General features: G+C 40.0%; 1 protein-coding gene across 1 annotated transcript; it reads right to left on the minus strand.

Annotated features, from left to right (window-relative positions):
- Positions 1-11,765: 11,765 nt before the first annotated feature.
- On the minus strand, positions 11,766-19,806 carry CDX4 (caudal type homeobox 4). Its single transcript, XM_060002579.1, has 3 exons — positions 19,308-19,806; positions 13,133-13,278; positions 11,766-11,972 (listed from the first exon to the last, which is right to left on the minus strand). Exons 1-3 carry the CDS (start codon positions 19,804-19,806, stop codon positions 11,766-11,768), a joined length of 852 nt encoding a protein of 283 aa, XP_059858562.1.
- Between the last annotated feature and the right edge of the window lie 1,620 nt (positions 19,807-21,426).

Here is a 21,426-nt window from a genome sequence, read left to right on the forward strand (position 1 = left end):
GTAATTTTTTTGTAGTCTCATATACCATTGTGGTTGGAAATGATGCTTGACATAATTTCTATCCTCTTGAATTTGTTGAAACTTGTTTTGTGGCCTAGTATGTGATGTCTTGAAGAAGGAGAACATTCTCTGTGCACTTAAAATGAATGTGTATTCTGCTGTTTTGGGTGGAATGCTCTGTAGCTATTTTTCAAGTGTAGGTGGTCTAATGTGTCGTTTAAGGTTACTGTTTACTTATTGATTTTCTGCCTAGATGATCTGTCCATTGATGTGAATCGGGTGTTAAAGTCCCCTACTATTATTGCATTATTGTCAGTTTCTCCACTTATGTCTGTTAACATTTGCTTTCTTTATTTGGGTGCTCGTTTATTAGGTACATATATGTATATGATTATTATATCCCCTTCTTGTATTAATCTTGCTATCATTATATAATGCCCTTCTTTGTCTATTATTATAGACTTTATTTTAAAGTCTATTTTGTCTGATATGAGTTTTGCTACCCCAGCTTTCTTTTCATTGTCATTTGCACAGAATATCTTTTTCCATCCCCTCACTTTCAGTCACCCTATGTTTTTGATTGGAGCATTTAGTACATTGACATTTAAAGTGATTATTGATAGGTATGTACTTATTGCAATTTTGTTACTTGTATTCTGGTTGTTTGGCCCATCCCCTCTATTTTTTTCTTTTTCATTTATTTTCTTCCTTTGCAGTTTGATGATTTTTCTTCTTCTTTTTAAAAAAATGTTTATTTATTTGTTTGTTTGTTTATTTATCTGGCTACACCGGGTTGTAGTTGTGGCATGTGGCATATTTAGTTGTGTCATGCGGGATCTAGTTTCCTGACCAGGGATCGAACTCAGGCCTCCTGCATTGGGAGCATGCAGTCTTAACCACTGGACCACCAGGGAAGTCCTGATCATTTTCTATTTTTTTCTTTTTTTTTTTAACATCTTTATTGGAGCATAATTGCTTTCCAATGTTGTGTTAGTTTCTGCTGTATAGCAAAGTGAATCAGCTATATGTATACATATATCCCTATATGCCCTCCCTCTTGCTTCTCCCTCCCACCCTCCCTATCCCACCCCTCTAGGTGGTCACAAAGCACTGCGCTGATCTCCCTGTGCTCCGATCATTTTCTTTATTGTTATGTTTGAGGTCCTTTCTTGCTAATTTTGATGTATCTAATGTAGGTTTTTGATTTGTGGCTATCATGGAGTTCATATAGTTGACTTGTAAGTATATCTACTTCTTTTTAACTTATAGTCAGTTAAGTTCAAATGCATTCTAAAAGATCTACATGTTTTACTCCTTTCCCCCATGTTTTGTGTTTTTGATGTCATATTTTACAAATTCATGTCTATCCACTGTTTACTGTAGTCACATTTGATTTTATAATTTTTGTCCTTTAACATTTGTGCTAGCTTATTTAAGTGCTTGATCCACAGTACGTACTACATATTTACTTTTACCTGTGGGATTTTTTCTTTCCTATAACTTCTTATTTTTTGTTGTAGCCTTCTCTTTTTCACTTAAAGAAGACCCTTTAACACTTCTTGTAAGGTTGGTTTAGTATTGATGAACACTTTTACATTTTGCTTATCTGAAAAGCTCTTTATCTTTCATTCAATTCCAAATGGTAACTCTGATGGATAGAGTAACACAGTTTATAGGTTTTTCCCTTTCAGCACTTTAAATATATCATGGCACTCCCTTCTTGGCTACAAAGTTCCTGCAGAAAAATCAGCTGATAACCTTATGAAGTTTCCCTTGTATATGGCTATATTCTCTTGATGCTTTTAAAATTCTTTCTTTAACATTTGCCTTTTTAATTTTGATATATATTGTGTGAGTCTCTTTGGGTTCATTTTGTTTTGGACTTTCTGTACTTCCTGAACCTGGGTTTCTGTTTCCTTCTTCAGGTTCAGGAAGTTTTCAGCCATAATTTCATCAAATACATTTTCTGCCCCTTTCACTCTCTCTTCTCCTTCTGGTACCCTTATAATATGAGTGTTAATATGTTTGATGTTGTCACAGAGATCCCTTAAACTATCCTTATTTTTAAAAAATTGCTTTTCTTTTTTGTTGTTCTGATTGGGTGATTTCCACTTTTCTATCTTTTGGATCACTTGTGTGTTCTTCTGTATCACCTCATCTGCTTTTAATTCCTTCTAGTGTATCTTTTTTTTTAACATCTTTATTGGAGTATAATTGCTTTACAGTGGTGTGTTAGTTTCTGCATTACAACAAAATGAATCAGTTATATATATACATATGTTCCCATCTCTCTTCCCTCTTGCATCTCCCTCCCTCCCACCCTCCCTATCCCACCCCTCCAGACAGTCCAAAGCACCAAACTGATCTCCCTGTGCTATGCGGCTGCTTCCCACTAGCTATCTACCTTACACTTGGTAGTGTATATATGTCCATGCCTCTCTCTCGCTTTGTCACAGCTTACCCTTCCCTCTCCCCATATCCTCAAGTCCATTCTCTAGTAGATCTGTGTCTTTATTCCTGTCTTACCCCTAGGTTCTTCATGACATTTTTTTTCTTAAATTACATATATATGTGTTAGCATATGGTATTTGTCTCTCTGTCTGACTTACTTCACTCTGTATGACAGACTCTAGGTCTATCCACCTCATTACTAATAGCTCAATTTCTATTCTTTTTATGGCTGAGTAATATTCCACTGTATATATGTGCCACATCTTCTTTATCCATTCATCCGATTATGGACACTTAGGTTGTTTCCATCTCTGGGCTATTGTAAATAGAGCTGAAATGAATATTTTGGTACATGACTCTTTTTGAATTTTGGTTTTCTCAGGGTATATGCCCAGTAGTGGGATTGCTGTGTCATATGGTACTTCTATTTGTAATTTTTTTTTTTTGTGTTACGCGGGCCTCTCGCTGTTGTGGCCTCTCCCGTTGCGGAGCACAGGCTTTGGACGCACAGGCTCAGCGGCCACGGCTCGCGGGCCCAGATGCTCCGCGGCACGTGGGATCCTCCCGGACCGAGGCACGAACCCGCGTCCCCTGCACCGGCAGGTGGACTGCCAACCACCACGCCACCAGGGAAGCCCTATTTGTAATTTTTTAAGGAACCTCCGTACTGTTCTCCACAGTGGCTGTATCAATTTACATTCCCACCAACAGTGCAAGAGGGTTCCCTTTTCTCCACACCCTCTCCAGCATTTATTGTTTCTAGATTTTTTGATGATGGCCATTCTGACTGGTGTGAGATGATATCACATTGTAGTTTTGATTGCATTTCTCTAATGATTAGTGATGTTGAGCATTCTTTCATGTGTTTGTTGGCAGTCTGTATATCTTCTTCAGAGAAATGCCTATTTAGGTCTTCTGCCCATTTTTGGATTAGGCTGTTTGTTTTTTGTTATTAAGCTGCATGAGCTGCTCATAAATTTTGGAGATTAATCCTTTCTCAGTTGCTTCATCTGCAAATATTTTCTCCCATTCTGAGGGTTGTCTTTTGGTCTTGTTTATGGTTTCCTTTGCTGTGCAGAAGCTTTGAAGTTTCATTAGGTCTCATTTGTTTATTTTTGTTTTTATTTCCATTTCTCTAGGAGGTGGGTCAAAAAGGATCTTGCTGTGATTTATGTCATAGAGTGTCCTGCCTATGTCTTCCTCTAAGAGTTTGATAGTTTCTGGGCTTACCTTTAGGTCTTTAATCCATTTTGAGCTTATTTTTGTGTATGGTGTTAGGGAGTGATTTAATCTCATACTTTTACATGTACCTGTCCAGTTTTCCCAACACCACTTATTGAAGAGGCTGTCCTTTCTCCACTGTACATCCTGCCACCTTTATCAAAGATAAGGTGACCATATGTGCGTGGGATTATCTCTGGGCTTTCTATCTTGTTCCATTGATCTATCTTTCTGTTTTTGTGCCAGTACCATACTGTCTCGATTACTGTACTTTTGTAGTATAGTCTGAAGTGAGGGAGCGTGATTCCTCCAGCTCCATTTTTTGTTCTCAAGATTGCTTTGGCTATTCGGGGTCTTTTGTGTTTCCATAGAAATTGTGAATTTTTTTGTCCTAGTTCTGTGAAAAATGCCAGTGGTAGTTTGATAGGGATTGCATTGAATCTGTAGATTGCTTTGGGTAGTAGAGTCATTTTCACAATGTTGATTCTTCGAATCTAATAACTTGATAAATCTCCCCATCTATTTGTATTACCTTTAATTTCTTTCATCAGTGTCTTATAATTTTCTGCATACAGGTCTTTTGTCTCCTTAGGTAGGTTTATTCCTAGATATTTTATTCTTTTTGTTGCAATGGTAAATGGGAGTGTTTTCTTGATTTCACTTTCAGATTTTTCATCATTAGTGTATAGGAATGCCAGAGATTTCTGTGCATTAATTTTGTATCCTGCTACTTTACCAAATTCATTGATTAGCTCTAGTAGATTTCGGGTAACATCTTTAGGATTCTCTATGTATAGTATCATGTCATCTGCAAACAATGACAGCTTTACTTCTTCTTTACCAATTTGGATTCCTTTTATTTCCTTTTCTTCTCTAATTGCTGTGGATAAAACTTCCAAAACTATGTTGAATAAGAGTGGTGAGAGTGGGCTACCTTGTCTTGTTCCTTATCTTAGTGGAAACGCTTTCAGTTTTTCACCATTGAGGATGACGTTGACTGTAGGTTTGTCATATGTGGCCTTTATTATGTTGAGGAAAGTTCCCTCTGTGCCTACTTTCTGCAGGGTTTTTGTCATAAATGGGTGTTGAATTTTGTTGAAAGCTTTCTCTGCATCTATTGAGATGATCATATGATTTGAGTCTTTTCCCTTTTTTTTTGAATGAGTCTGCCTAATGGTTTATCTATTTTGTTTATCTTCACAAAGAACCAGCTTTTAGTTTTTTCGATCATTGCTATCGTTTCCTTCATTTCTTATCATTTATTTCTGATCTGATTTTTTTGATATCTTTCCTTCTGCTAACTTTGGCTTCTCTTTGTTCTTCTTTGTCTAATTGCTTTAGGAGCAAGTTTAGGTTGTTTATTCAAGATGTTTCTTGTTTCTTAAGGTAGTATTGTATTGCTATAAACTTCCCTCTTAGAACTGCTTTTGCTGCATTCAACAGATTTTGGGTCGTTGTTTCTCCATTGTCATTTGTTTCTAGGTATTTTTTGATCTCCTCTTTGATTTCTTCAGTGATCAGTTCGTTATTAAGTAGTGTATTGTTTAACCTCCATGTGTTTGTATTTTGTACAGATCTTTTCCTGTAATTGATATCTAGTCTCATAGCATTGTCGTTGGAAAAGTTATTTGATACAATTTCAATTTTCTTAAATTTACCAAGGCTTGATTTGTGACGCAAGATATGATCTATCCTGGAGAATGTTCCATGAGCACTTGAGAAAAATGTGTATTGTGTTGTTTTTGGTTGGAATGTCCTAGAAATATCAATTAAGTCCATCTTTTTTAATGTATTATTTAAAGCTTATGTTTCCTTATTTATTTTCATTTTGGTTGCTCTGTCCATTGGTGAAAGTGGGGTGTGAAAGTCCCCTACTATGAATGTGTTACTGTCGATTTCCCCTTTTATGCCTGTTAGTATTTGCCTTATGTATTGTGGTGCTCCTATGTTGGGTGCATAAATATTTACAATTGTTATATCTTCTTCTTGGATCGATCCCTTGATCATTATGTAGTGTCCTTCTTTGTCTGTTGTAATAGTCTTTATTTTAAAGTCTATTTTGTCTGATAGGAGAATTGCTACTCCAGCTTTCTTTTGCTTTCCATTTGCATGGAATATCTTTTACCATCCCCTTAGTTTCAGTCTGTATGTTTCTCTAGGTCTGAAGTGGGTCTCTTGTAGACAGCAAATATATGGGTCTTGTTTTTGTATCCATTCAGCCAATCTGTGTCTTTTGGTGGGAGCATTTATTCCATTTACATTTAAGGTAATTATCAAAATTTATGTTCCTCTTTCCATTTTCTTAATTGTTTTGGGTTCGTTATTGTAGGTCTTTTCCTTCTCTTGTGTTTCTTGCCTAGAGGAGTTCCTTTAGCAGTTGTTGTTGAGCTGGTTTGGTGGTGCTGAACTCTCTCAGCTTTTGCTTGTCTGTAAAGCTTTTAATTTCTCCATCAAATCTGAATGAGATCCTTGCTGGGTAGAATAATCTTTCTTGTATGTTTTTCTCTTTCATCACTTTAAATATGTCCTGCCAGTCCCTTCTGGCTTGCAGAGTTTCTGCTGAAAGATCAGCTCTTAACCTTATGGGGATTCCCTTTGGTGTAATTTGTTGTTTTTCCCTTGCTGCTTTTAATATGTTTTCTTTTATTTAATTTTTGACAGTGTGATTAATATGTGTCTTGGCGTGTTTCTCCTTGGATTTATCCTATATGGGACTCTCTGTGCTTCCTGGACTTGATTAACTATTTCCTTTCCCATATTAGGGAAGCTTTCAACTATTAATCTCTTCAAATATTTTCTTAGTCCCTTTCTTTTTCTCTTCTTCTTCTGGAACCCCTATAATTCGAATGTTGGTGCATTTAGTGTTTTCCCAGAGGTCTCTGAGACTCTCCTCAGTTCTTTTCATTCTTTTTTCTTTATTTTGCTCTGCAGTAGTTATTTCCACTATTTTATCTTCCAGGTCACTTATCCGTTCTTCTGCCTCAGTTATTCTGCTATTGATCCCATCTAGAGTATTTTTCATTTCATTTATTGTGTTGTTCATCAGTATTTGTTTCATTTTTAGTTCTTCTAGGTCCTTGTTAAATGTTTCTTGCATTCTGTCTATTCTATTTCCAAGATTTTGGATTATCTTTACTATCCTTATTCTGAATTCTTTTTCAGGTAGACTGCCTATTTCCTCTTCATTTGTTAGGTCAGGTGGGTTTTTATCTTGCTCCTTCATCTGCTGTGTGTTTTTCTGTCTTCTCATTTTGCTTATCTTACTGTGTTTGAGGTCTCCTTTTTGCAGGCTGCAGGTTCGTAATTCCCGTTGTTTTTGGTGTCTGTCCCCAGTGGCTAAGGTTGGTTCAGTGGGTTGTGTAGGCTTCCTGGTGGAGGGGACTAGTGCCTGTGTTTTGGTGGATGAGGCTGCATCTTGTCTTTCTGGTGGGCAGGTCCATGTCTGGTGGTGTGTTTTTGGGTGTCTGTGGACTTATTATGATTTTAGGCAGCCTGTCTGTTAATGGGTGGGGTTGTGTTCCTGTGTTGCTAGTTGTTTTGCATAGGATGTCCAGCACTGTAGCTTGCTGGTCGTTGAGTGAAGCTGGGTGCTGGTGTTGAGATGGAGATGTCTGGGAGATTTTCACCATTTGGTACTACGTGGAGCTGGGAGGTCTCTTGTTGACCAGTGTCCTGAAATTGGCTCTCCCACCTCAGAGGCACAGCACTGACTCCTGGCCGCAGCACCAAAAGCCTTTCATCCACACGGCACCCAATGGATCACTGAAGAAATCAAAGAGGATATAAAAAAATACCCAGCTATAATGAAGTGCCTTTTCCTCCTCCTAGCGGTATCAAAAGAGATTGAACTGGGAACATAGCAGCATCTTCCCCTGCCAGTGTGATGTTGGAGGAGGCCTGTCATTCGTCAGAAATTGAACTCTGTTGTATGGTCAAGCCCAGCTGCAAAGAAGTCTGGGAAGTTCCTTCTAGTGTATCTTTCTTTTCAGTTATTGTATTCTTCTGCTTTCACTGCTTCTTTTTTGTATTTTCTAGTTCTTTGTTAAAGTTCTCTTTGTGTTCATCTATTATTTGCCTGAGTTCACTTAGCATTTTTATGACTATTGCTTTGAAGTATTTTTCAGGTAAATTATTTTCCTCTGTTACATTAGGGTTTTTTCCTGAGCTTTTATGTTGTTCTTTCATTTGAAACCTATTTCTCTGTTTTCTCATTTTGTTTAAGTTTCTCTGTTTGTCGCTGTGAAATTAGGTGAAATAGTTACCTATTCTGGTCTTAAAGGCATATCTTTGTTTGGAGGCATCCCTGTGCAGTCTACAAGTGCTTAGTGGCTTATTGGGAGAGCTGGACTTGAGGTGATCATGGACTACATCTTCTCCCTGGGTACACTGGCCTTAGTGGGAGATAGGGCTGGAATCAGAGGGGCCAGAGACAGAGCCAAGTGTGAATTGGGGATTCTCCTAGGCTCAATGGTGGTCACTGCCATATTGGAGTTGTGACTGGGGCCTGAAGGCTTAGGTTTCACTTTTTCCCTGGTGTGTGTGTCTTTGTTAGAGGCAGTGTTGGGGCCAGAGGGGTTGGGGCCACACTACTGAGCAGGCTCTGCTCCTTCCCTGGTGTATGTGCACACTGGCATTGGCAGTCTCCACCCTAGCTAGGGGCAAGGCTATGGCCCAAGCTGGCTCTGCTCCTTCCCCAGTGAGTGCATGTGCATTGGCAATAGTGGCCTCCATCTTAACAGGGAGGAGTGCTAAAGCAGGAGGGGCTGGAGTGGTAGCCTGGTGCAGGCTGTGAGGCATGCTGAGGCAGTGCTGGCAGGCTGGCAAGAGCACCTGGCAGCTTTTCAATCTATGATATCCATGCTGGGACTGGGAGCCAGCAAATCTGTGTGTGTTCTTCAAGAGTGGAGTCCTGGTTTCTTACATCTTTCCGTTATGCCCCACTGGTTTTCAAACCAGATAATGGAGCTTGATTTCCCAGTGTTGGACCCTAGGGCTGGGATGCCTAATATGTGGCTTAAATCTCTTGCTCCCCAGGGAGGATCCTGAGCCTTCTGGGTCACCCACTAGCGATGTAGGTCCTGACTAACTCACTTCTCCTCCCTTCCTACTAGACTCTGTGTGGATCTTTCATTACAGCCTTGGTTGTAGAAGAGCCACTCTTCTAGTCTTCAGGTCATTCTCCGTGAGAGTTGCTGTTTATGTAGTTGTAGTTTTAATGTGTTTGTGGGGGGAGGTGAACTCAGGGTCTTTCTACTCTGCCATCTTGATCCCACCTCTGACCAGTGCTTCTTTTTCTATATGATGTGAATAGCTACTTTTACTACCAAATCACAATATTGGTCCTGAAAGAACACAATATGGGACTTATTTGCCTTGAGTTGACACTCATACTTCAAGATTCAATGTCCACATATCTTGGCCTCTCCCTACCCTCCAAACCCATCCTCGTTTTATGAGAGACTCACTGCCTATCAATTATTGGTGTCCCTCCTCAATAGCACACTCAGACGTGAGTATAAAAGAAAGTGATCCCCACCTGCGGGCTGAATCTAAGTTATCTAAGGTGACTATCTCCATAGACTAACTCCTCTAGTGAGTTCCTCCCTTCTGTATTGTTATTACAGTTGCAACCACTCTGTTGTACTTGTTTGCAGCTTTCTTAAGACATAGCTGACATATGAGAAACTGCATATATTTGAAGTATAAAAGTTGATATTTTGACATATGTATACACTCATGAAACCATCACCAGAATTAAGATAATAAACATGTCTACCACCCCTCACACCAATATTCCTCATACCCTGTTATAATATATCCCTCCCTCCCACCACCCAACTCCCTTGCAATCTCCTCTTGCCCTTCTTGACTTGGTTTGGTAACGTTAAAGTGTTCCAACCCAGGAAAACAGTTAGATTCTCTGCATCTGAGCCAAGAGTAGAAGACATCCTTTGGGCCTTGCTTCCTTCCTCCTTTGAAAAGAAGTCAGACCCTCCCAAAGACTTATGTTTGCAGCTGTACACAAACAACTCTAGGACTGGATCAAAGGCCTTAAGTAAGGAACTAGGAGATTGAAACACCTCTATAAGTTGCAAGTAGGATCTAAAGTTGCAAATTACTTGAAGATAAACTAAAGAAAGATTTGAGGTGAAAGCATGTTTCTTAAGGAAACTTCTATTATAAAATACCACACATTTGAAAAGTAATGAAAAGAAGAAAATCTGCATCATCCCACTACTCTAGCTGAACACTGTCAGTCATTTGGCATGTTTTCATTCCTGACTCTTCCCCCAACCAGAAAAAAAATTCTTTATTGAAACCTATTTTGAATGCAATTTTTGAGTTTTTGTGTTTAACTTTTTCTCTATATACCTCCAGCGCACACCATCATAATAAAACCATAAAAGCATGGGTATATATTTTTCTCAGGTCTCAGAGAAAGAATCAACATGTCTTCTTAGAGGACGTAGCTGCAATATGAGGCTAAGAACAAAAGCTCTATATTGTGGTTCTGCTAGCAGGTTCTAGAGAATTAGAATCTATAAAAATGGAGAAATGTTTCTTCTCTGTGGAACAAAAAGTTTACAGCAGGAAAGAACAACCCCCAGGGAAATCCAACTGCTATAGCCAAAGGTATACATTTTTTTGGGGGTATTATGGATGAGAAGCTAACTTCTGAGTGTACTTTGAATGTACATAGACAAGTACACTCAGAAGTTAGCTTCCTCATACTTATAATTCCCACTTTCCCTTTACTAGTTTGGAAGGACTCATTTATTGCTGATTTTCTATGTTCAGCAATCCAGATGGCCTGTTGACCAGTTAACATGTAGTCCACCCCATATTTATTGGAAGCAGTGAAATGGAATAGCCACCCCCTTTCTGAGATTTTCATAAGGAGAGGGAGGATAAATTTCTTACCCCCAACCCAAGAACAGGTAGTTATGCTCAAGATTCTATTTTCTTAAGAACGTCAAAGGTGTGTTTTGAAAAGGAAAGGAAAGTTGTGCTCTGATCCTTTGCCTACTTTAATCAAAATTTCTTTTAAACCATGTTAATTTTAAATGATTCAGAGTTCATCCTCTGGCCACTTTGATATGCAAACAGTGAACTGGACCAACACCACAAACTCCAGGCAACTCCATTCACTGCAGCCTAAGTTGTGTGTTTGTAACCTGTAAACTGCAGTTTCTTGGGCCGCACTGCACTGACATGATATAATGTAGGTAAAATTGAACAGATTGAAGATGATGGCAATGAGAGAAGCTATAGAACATACACTGTCCTTGTGCTCATGTTCAATCTGACTTCTGTTTCACACTCTAACAGTAAATGGAGTGGAGAGACAGAATAGGGGAAGGGTTTATTCTGTGTGTTAGAAATCTGCCCTTTCTAATGATTCAACCAAGCTGGCCTGTATTATTCTAGTCTGATTTCATTGTTTTGGCAAGATTTGAAACTGACACTGCAGTTTGGAAGTTCTGAGATAATTGATGCCAGACGAGTGTCACCAAGGGATGAAAACTTTTAAAAAATTTATTATTTTTATTAACAAGTGACTATGGATTCAGAATCACCTCCTGATGTTTTTAAAAACATTTGTCTTGTTATGAAAACGCTGTTAGCTTTTGAATTAAACATGTGAGAGTTTAGCTAGAGTTAGATAAATTTCTGCTTAACCTTTTCCCCACTCCCAAAAGATAGCATCAAAAGACACACCCAAGCATCAAATGACAAACATAAGTATACATATACAAACATGCATCCTGGCAGAACTGTTTTTTACAGCCTGTTCACAAGCAAATTTCTGAAGTTGTGAATAGAGTTCAAGGGCTCACAATTTTAGCTTTTAATTATACAGCTTATCACCAAGCTCCCTGAGTGACTGACATAGCATAGCACACAACAGTTTTCTGGGGATAGTTCCTAACAGTAAGTGACCCTTGAATTATCTTCAACCCATGGCACATCCACTTGTTCTGAATACTGCCTTACAAGGAATTACATAATGTTGCAACTCCCCTGCTGATATCTTAGAGACCAAAAAGACAATGCTAAAGGAAAGGCACTTTCCATTTCTATTTGCCTTTCTTTCATTCAGAGACTATGACCTGAGGTATCTCAATAGGCTGAAATCCACGGACAGCAGATGGGGTGGTGAAAAAAGTGTTAGGTAGTTCCCCAGGGCTGATGGAGCCAGAGTCACTTTGCACTGAGCCTCTACTGTTCTCAAACTGGGATATTTTCTTTTTGATCATCTTTCTCTCCTTGGCTCTGCGATTCTGAAACCAGATTTTCACCTGAAACACAAAATGCTTTGGATTTAATGGGGCAACATACTGAATGCACTTTTCAGTCATTGCTGATATTGTTCAGGGACTCTAGTATTTACAAAGTCCTTTCACATGCATCGCTTAATTGAGCCTCACAATGACCTTGTGAAGTATGCCCATTTAACAACAGGTTTAAAAAAGGCTGAGACTCAGAGAGGGAAAGTATCTTGCATGAGATGAAACTGAAATCAAGTCCAAGGCCTCAGACTCTGAATGCAGTGCTCTTTATATTATACCTCACCCACCATCTCTGTTGTGCAGGTAGAAATAAATAATGATAGAATGGCAGATGCTGAGCCATGGTGATAAAAAGGGAGGGATTTAAATAGCAAAGGTGATTATGATCTATCATTAAAAGAAGTTAGGTTGTTAAAACAGAACTGGGTGAACAAGGGTGATGAAATACTATATCTCTTGCTGTGATACCAGCGTGCCTTCATAAATGGTTGAAATGCAGGCTTCTTGGGATACAACAATACATTAATGGACTTTACAGTTCTAGAATCTTATGATTTCCAGGTTTACTCCTAGACCTAAGTAAAAAACAAATCAGGTAGTTATGTAATGTCAAAATCTGGGTGAGTGGAAACCACTGATCCTTGCCATGATTTAATCTTTACTGAGTACCCATAGTAAGCTAAATTTGAGGCAGGAATCATAGGATTACATAGACCACAGAAAATTAAATTCCTACCCTGAGTAATAGAAAAACTTGCTTCAGGTAGCAGCATTGGTGTTCATTTACTGTTACAGTTTGACTGATATGAACCAGATAATTGCCATGATTGACAGATTTCCACTTCACATATTGATTATGACTACTTGGGGAACCATATCAAGGTTTTGCCCTGACTGATCAATTGTATGGGAGTTTTAATCCTTCTCATCCCCCTACATCCCCACCCTTGCTTTCACACCTACACAGTGCCCACCACATTCAATTATTAATAAACCCATCAACCAACGGTACTAAACTAGGTGGTCCAGTAGGATGAATGTGGGCTTTAGGAGAGCTTTGAGAATGGCTTGGTCTTCTGTTTCGCTTCCACTATTAGTTACAGACTTCCCTAAAACCTTAGCTTATTGAAATGCTTATATGAAACGTGTTAGATGTACTTCTGGTGTACCTGTCTCTCAGAAAGGCCCAAGTTGACTGCCAGCTCTGATTTTCTCCGAATGGTGATGTATCTGTTGCAGTGGAATTCCTTCTCCAGCTCCAACCTTTGATGATCTGTGTAAACCACACGATACTTTTCTTTTGTCCTGGTTTTCCCTGTTAGGGGAGAAAGCAGTGCATTTAATCATATTTTGCATCTTTGGAGATTGTTTTGGTTAGAGGAATCATAGTCATTGTTCCTACCCTTAGCTATTACTTTCAAATACAAAACAAGTACATTTTTTTAACCACATATGTCATAAGTCCATTTCTCCATTAATTACTTTGTCATCTGTGGCTATTTTACATATATATATATATATATATATATATATATATATATATATATATATATATATATATATGTATATATATACTGTTACACCAAAGCATTTTAAAGCAAACAGTTAAGCCATGATTTTCATTCCCTTCACACTAACATATGGGAACAGCATTGCCATTGTCAGTAGTAGCAACATTCATTATACATGCACTTCCTTTTATATTGATATTTTATGCAGTTTATTTATATTGTTTCCTATTGAACCTCTCACTTACCCTTTCAAATTACGCAAAATGTGTCTTATCCCCATTTTGCAGATAAGGAACCTGAGGCTCAGTGTAGGTAAGTAAGTTGCTTTGTGCTAGTGAGCTGAGGAGTGGGGACCCAAACACATACCCTTGGCTCCCAGTCTGGTGTGCCAAATGTTATTCCTGATTTAAACATGCTGGGCAGCATAAGAATGGCCCAAGTGAGGCAAGCTGCTTTGTGATCCTGACATTCTAATTACATATACATTCTAGAATTTCATTTGGATAGTAATTTAAAAAGAAAACATCTATTGTCACTTAGATTCTGTTCTAGGATAGCCCCTATTACTTATTAGAAAAAATAGTTTAGTTTTCTGGGGAGAGTCTTAAACAAATTTTTATTCCCAAGTGGATAATGAATGGGGGAAATAGGGGGTGTTGACTTTAGCAGAATAAAATGGGTATTCTAGTATTCTTTGAAAGGATATACAAACATTTGCTTTGTGTTACAACGTTTAACTAATTTCTCATGCCCTCCTTCAAATAGAGTTTTATTCCTCCTTTCAAATTTTCCAAAGGTGATTAGGAAGTTTCTCTTTCTTTTCCATTTTTCTAACCCCCTCCAGGATCTTCATCCTTTTCTCTATGGCTTTTGGCAAACTCCTTCTGATCTTCCCTGGTTGTTTTTGATGTGAAGTTTTGGGGAGCGATCTGTAAGACAAAGGTTTCTTTAAAGTGTTTCCCTAAACTCCATTGAGGTGTTAAGATGCAGCACAAGCTTAACAAAGGAGCTACATAGCATCAGATCCCATCCTGAACCCTCTTTACATTCAGGAACACCAGCAAATTGGTTTGGAATTTACAAGCCCTAAACAAATGTCAGACACTCTTTCATCTCCAGGAAAGAAAAAAAAAGGGACATGAATGTAGAAACAAATTCTAGATGAGAGATATGTTTTAGGATTAACTCATGGACTAAAGAACTAAACAAAACTTTCCCTCTTAAAAATGGAAAACAATGAATCCCAGTCAATCTGTCTCAGAGGCTCAAATTTTAAGCTGGTTTTCTTTTTTGTTTGTTTGTTTTTTGTGGGTTTTTTTGTTGTCAATTTTTAAAATTGAAGTATAGTTGATTTACAATATTGTGTTAGTTTCATTTGCAGCAACGTGGAAAGACCAAGGGAATATTATGCTTAGTGAAATAAGTCAGACAGAGAAAGACAAATACTGTATGATATCACTTACATGTGGACTCTAAAATATAGTACAAATGAATGTATATGTAAAACGAAAACAGACTCACAGATACAGAAAACAAACTTGAGTTGGTTTTCTGAATTTAGGAAACCAAAGGTCTGGCACTTGGTATGTTACAAAGGCAGAATGTATATTTGAGGTCACAGTGAAAACATTGAGGTTTAATTTATTTCCAGAACCTCAAATCTTAGAATCAAAATATATCTTTGAAGAGATGTTCCCTAAAACCCTTCCTAATCCCAAAGTGACTAAGTGTTTAAATTCTAACTTGAGGCAGAAGTTAAAATTCAACTTGTGTGTGTCTGTTTTCCGCTCTTTGATAATCGGTAAATATAACCAGACTTCAAGAACTCTGGAAGGTTGCAGTTCTTCCCCACCCCCATTGGTCATAAATTCCCCTCTTGCAGTTTCTTCTGAGGACAATAAAGTCAAGACCAGGCCTCTTTATTTGCCATGAAAATCCTCACCCTTTCCGGCAATATAACCCCTGAAGAAAGGAGGAATGAGGAAGAGCCAAGCTGCATATCAAAGCCATGCAAAGTGTTAAAAAGAGTCTGTTGCCCCAATCTAACAGATAAGACCTCAAACCTCAAGAAGACATAGATCAGGGGGAAATATTGACTGCACATTTAACAAAAAGAAATGAATTCCTGTTTCCTGGTGCTCCTCTTGTGTCCCTGCTCCCAAACTGTCTTCTTTCCACCCCTTTCATTGCCTCTTCCCTTAAATGATGAAATCTGATTGAATGGATTTTGGACATTTTTCTAGTAGAGTATAATGCCATATTTCCATACTAAAACATCAACAAAGCACTAAGAGCACTAGCTTTTATTGTTCAAGCTATTCTCTTCTCCCAGAAACTACATTTCTGAGGGTGAGGGAACCCCTTCTCTGGTGCTATTGTGGGTTAATTTAGGAAAGTAACAAACCGTAAGTTGTATTACAGGGCTGCTTCATAGCCCTGTGGTGGGGATTTCACTGCCTCCGCCTGCCTAAAGCCTTGGACAAACCTCTGTAGTTCCCACTACCTAGAAGACAGTATCCCTACAGAGTTTGCAAACACATGTCACTATATATGATGACTCATCATCACCCTAAATGTGCTCATTTGAGAGACTGGCTGTGAAAACACTGTTAGGCAGAAAAGCACTCTCCAAACCTAGGGGTTATGATGATGATGACAATGAGGGTAAAGAGGATGAAAACCAATCTCTTTCTTTAGGGAGTAGGGTGTAATTGACACCATCATGATGACTTTCCATCTGATGGTAATCTTTTGCTGCTTTTAGTTAAAAATTGCATCCAAATTCATTCATAAAAATTGTCCAATTAAATGATCAAAACAAAAAAAGATAATGATAAGCTTCAGGAATTATTAAGTAACTCATTTTCTGAAGGGTCCTAACTGAATAAAATCTTTTATGTATAACTTCCTCAGTGTTTTGTATTTTGTCCAGTGGGTTAATCATAATTATTCAAAGTCACTTCCTTCTCTCCTCTTCTTTCCCACACCTAAAAAGAAAGCCCCTCTCCAGCCCTACTTAGGTTACCACCTTGCCAATACTCATCCAAGGTTACAACTCTGGGTAAAAAAAAAGCAAAAAATGAAAAAATTCCTAGCTGTAATGCACTGACAGTATTTAAAATACGAAAATACTGAACTTTTCCCAGAATCTTTCTATCAGCTTCCTTTCCATATAATTTTTAAAACCAGAAGTGTATTGGAACAGAATACTTAGGGAAAAAAGTAGAAATAAAAATATTTCATTTTTAAATCAAATCACTTAGTGGACATTCATTTATTCTGTATGTCAGTCCCCTTTCTCTCATTTGAAAATCAAATATGACAATAATCACTATGAAATGTTTTCCAATTGTCCCCTAATATGTGTATTTTTGTTTCTTTAACTTGAGGCTATTTTAAAAACATTCATCAGTGATGGAAAGAGTTTTCATTTGATTACCATAATCAGGGAGGGGTTACTTCAATTTTGTAGTTCATCTATTTTCTTCTCAGCTGTAAGTCAAATGTTGTCCTACGATACTACAGAGTGAAGTAGAAAATTTAGGAGGATCTGACTTATTCATTCATTTAACAAATATTTGTTTAACACTCCCTATGTACTAAGCATACAAATGGGTGTCTTTTTGTTTGGAGTGATACAAAGAAGTGATCAACTTAATTTTTTGTGGGGTTCATAACCTGAGATCCGTGGAAGGGCTTCAGTGGATCCATGAATCTCCCAAAATTATTCAAAAAATGACATGTGTGTGTGTGCATGCTCATTTGCGCCTTTGTGCATTTTTCTGGGGAGAGGGTCCATACTTTTCATCACATTCTTAAATTGTTGCTAAATATACACCTTAGGCTACAAGAATATAATAAAGGGGTACTTTTATAAGACATTAAAATGAAATGGAGATTGAATTTAATAAAGCCCCATCTATAGGATAGGCTGCCAGAAGTCAATGGGGTACCAAAATCATTCAATTTAGAATTTCTCATAGAAGTTGGAGAGAAAATCTTGTGAAGGTGACATGGTACACCCAGGTTTCAAGAGTTAGCCACCACAGAGCAATTTAGTCTCCTCAGTCACCCACTGATGAAGACACCACAGAGCAATTTAGAGTCCCTTTCTAAACTTACCCAAAAGAGAGAATCTGACAAATGCAAATGAAAGACTTTTAAGCAGAGAAACCCATCATATTTTCTCTCATAAACAGAAAATTCATGACTCAAGATAATTTATTTTATCTTGTCCTTTTCTTCCCATTGTTCTCTCTTCCAAACAACATACTAGTGACTTTCCTCTTCTAAAGTATTTCAAAACATAATCCTGAACTGGGAGCAGCTACTTTTCTGGCTTTTGTGTCTTTTGCTGATGGTTAGGGCTTAGTGAATGGATGTTAATTACAACCCTAAGATTAGATATAATAACAGCCCTGGGAATACAACACCCTAACCTCATTTTCTATTCTCTTTAGCCAGCCAACTCACTCTTATTTCAAAAAGCAATATGCAGAATTACTTCCAAACACTTTAAAGCTAAGTATTTAAGCTCAACTCTTAATTTGGGATTGCTACCCCAGTAATGTCCTAATCAATTGGAACTATCTCCTCTGGGCTGAGTCCTCTTAACGGTGAAAGTTGGTCCCATCCCACCCTCCTGCTTTTGCTTTTTTTAGGGAGAGAAAAAGGGCAGAACCGTGAGCAGAAGCATAATCATTGTGGACAAATGCTATTGAAATGTCATTTCTTCCCCAGAGGGATGAAAGTGATAGAGCTGAATTTTACTAATTTTCTCTAATGACAGGGAGCGATAGGTTGGAATAATAAGAATGTGATAAAAGAACAACTATAGCAGAAAACAAACATCTCCCCGCCTCCCTCCTCCACCCCCTGTCCAAGATTAAAGCAGAGTACCCACTTCCCCCGCCCCTGGCTCCCAGTAGCCGCCCACCGGCTTGCTGGCAGGAGCGTGGGTAGGCATTAGGCTGGGATCTCTGGGCTTTCCTATGTGTGGTGACAAGCCTGCATCCAGCCCCTGCACCTCGATACGTCTACCTGACTGTTAGGAGGGCTTTAATCACTTTAATCTTATTGATGTGGGGCTGATATTCGTGCACGCACAGGGGATGTTAGGGTTGAGTAGCTTATTATGTCCCAGTGGTGTACTGTAGCTTTCTCACAGCCTCTATGCTTCCATTGGCGGAAGGGAAGTTGTAAGAAGGCATTGGGTTTGAATCCAGCTTGCCTCTGTCAGCTTGGGCGAAAGAAGCTGGAGCTTCCTTGAGAGTCCAGGGTGACCAGGTTGCTTTGCCACTGGGACCTTCGTGGCTAAACTGGAAGGTCTGTTGCCAACCAAGCAACATGAACCTAAGTTGAGAACCACCAGCTTTGAGGGGGAAGCCAACCTGCCCAGATGGGGAAGGGTTTGAAATGGAACGGGCAAGCAGCAGTGATTGAGCACAGGGACACGTGGCTGTCCTCTCCTCATTCACCCACTGATCTTCCCCGTGCATCTGTTTTCCCATCTGGGCAACTGCAGTGTTGGATCTTGACCCTTGTGGATCAACATGCCCATTGTCCGCCCGGTTGCTCCCTTGACTGATCAGAAAATGGTGAAAAAGTCCCCTACGGTCGGCTTAGTTCCAAGCACCATGCTCTGCTTTTGATCAGAGGCACAAGCGAAGGAGGTCTCTAATGGGCTGGGGCCCTGGGCAGCAAGACACTCAATGGTCTCCTTAGCTAAGCTGTCCGGGGAGAAGCCTGAGGAGTAGGAGGGCCAGAAGGCCAAGAGAAGTAGATGAGAAGCAAAGGAAGGAAAAGTTTGAGAGCATTGGAATCGATTACTCACCAGTCACCTGCACGGTCTTGCGCATCCACGCATAGGGGCTGTGGCGGCTTCTGTTAGAACTGGCGTCGGCGGTGCAGGAGTCGATGGGGAACAGTGATCCGCCGGCTGGTGTAGGCAGGCTGCTACCGCAGTTTCCACCCGCTGCGGGTTCCAGGTTGCTGTATTCCGGCGAGCCGAAAGCAGCAGGGCTCGAGGTCATGTCGTTCATGGGCACCGTGCCCATTGTACTGGACGGCCCGGGGTACACGCTCCAGTCTTCCCGAGGGGGACTATAGGGTGACCCCCAGGCCCCCAACGATGGCCCGTGAGGATCCATACCGGGCATATGGGGATACCCCATATAGTGCGCATAAGACGGAGCCGCTGCGAAGTTGGAGGCTGGCATCGGACTCCCACCATCCCCAGTGGCGCCAGCCCCGGCTGTGCCACCTCCTGCAGGGCTCCTGAGAGTGCCCGAGTACATGCCCGTTTCTTTTTCCAAAAGGCAGCTTCTGTACATAGTGGCTTGGGTATGAGAAAGGAGCTCCCTAAGCCATCCTGAAGTCCCTGTAAGGCCCCAACCCGACTTTGAGAAGCAGTAGGGAACCAGTAAGTTAGGCCGTAGCTGTGCTGCAAGCTCCTCCGCGCCCCTCAGACAACTCCATCGGCGTTTCCTACCCTGACGGTTTCCAGGTGACTGGTAGCCCGGTATAGATGGGCCCCCAATGGCTGGGCTGACGTCAAGGGGCTTTAGGCTTTTACATAGCATTTGCATTCAAATGAACGGCCATTTCACTTTCACAGCGACTTGTTCACTCTACACTCCCTCTCCCAGAGCTCCTGGGCCTTTCTATCTCATCTTTTTTGCTTTTCTCCATCTGGTCCCATAGCACTAATTTTGCGCTTTTGGAGGCAGAAGGGAGCTCCTCCAGAGGTTTCTGAGCAGCTCCCTCCAAAGTGAGATGGAGACGTGTAGAATCAGGGCCAAATCCTGCTCTTTGGTCCTTACCCCGCGGTTTCTTTACGCTGATCTTCCCGCACCCAGTCTGCATCCTTGGTATCCCCTCTGCCCACATTCCCTGGCATGGGTACTCCACATGGCACTGGCCCATGATACCCTTCTCCTCATCGCCCCCTCCACCAGGAGGAGAGCTTTGTTTCTAAGGACAGAGATTCATTTCACAGAGATGCATTTGTAAAACATCCAATTAATCCGGCCTGCCATCTACTGGAAAGTAACCTTAGGAAGGCAGAGCAGGGATGTTTGTCTCTTGTTCACTGCTCTATCCTCCGTGTCTACAACAGTCCGGCACACATTAGGCACACAATAAATTGGATGTTTTACAAATATGCACAAATTAAAGAAAGATGAAGAGAGGAGGTTATGAAAAAAGGAAGGAAAGAAGGAGAAGACCCATGTGGGTAGTGGGCTTTTTAATTTCCCTTTCAGTTCACTAGTCTTGCTTGGGTGTCTCTTTCTGCCAGTACTCCAAGGAGTCAAATTCCTGCAGTCTCAAGTCCAGGGCAGCTGAAGCTCCCAACTTTCTTTCACACTTGAGGAGACTTCCTTTGTAAAGCTCCAATTGTTGAAAACGACATGGACTTGCCAGTAGATGCCAGTGAACTCAAGATTTTGCTTCAAGAAGCCAGATCACCTCCTGATGACAAAACCAATTTGTATTGCAGGATTCCTTCTCACCCACATGCTCCCTCACCCCTTCCCCCTCCCAAAGCCTACCACAACCTTTAGTTCAGGCTGTGCTCCTATTCAGAGAATGTGCTCTTCTATGAAGTCCAACACAACATGGCACCTCCATTAACTAATCCCTCTTTGGCTTTGGGAATATCACTTCACTTCTGGGAGTTTCAGGGTTTTCCCCTGTGTAATAGGGATCCTAACAGTGTCTACATTTACAAGGCAGGATTTCCTGAGATGATGTATGCAAACTGCTTAACTTAACACTTGGCACACAGCACAGGACCACTGTATTCATTAATTTACTCAACAAATATTTATTGAGCGCTAGGTGCTATTCTATGCATGGAGACATCAATAGTGAACAAAGCCTTTGACCTTATTAAACTTATATTCTCAAGGGGAGAAATACTAGTAAGTAATTAAATTTTGTGTTATGTCAGA

This window comes from Delphinus delphis, chromosome X, assembly GCF_949987515.2.
Source record: "Delphinus delphis chromosome X, mDelDel1.2, whole genome shotgun sequence".
Taxonomy (NCBI): Eukaryota; Metazoa; Chordata; class Mammalia; order Artiodactyla; family Delphinidae; genus Delphinus; species Delphinus delphis.

Coding starts and splice junctions, on each gene's coding strand:
- CDX4 (XM_060002579.1), bottom strand. CDS start 19,806: ATGTACAGAAGCTGCCTTTTGGAAAAAGAAACGGGCATGTACTCGGGC. Junction 13,279..19,307: donor CAAGACCGTGCAGGTGACTG/GTGAGTAATCGA, acceptor CTCCCCTAACAG/GGAAAACCAGGACAAAAGAA. Junction 11,973..13,132: donor TGGGCCTTTCTGAGAGACAG/GTACACCAGAAG, acceptor TTTGTGTTTCAG/GTGAAAATCTGGTTTCAGAA.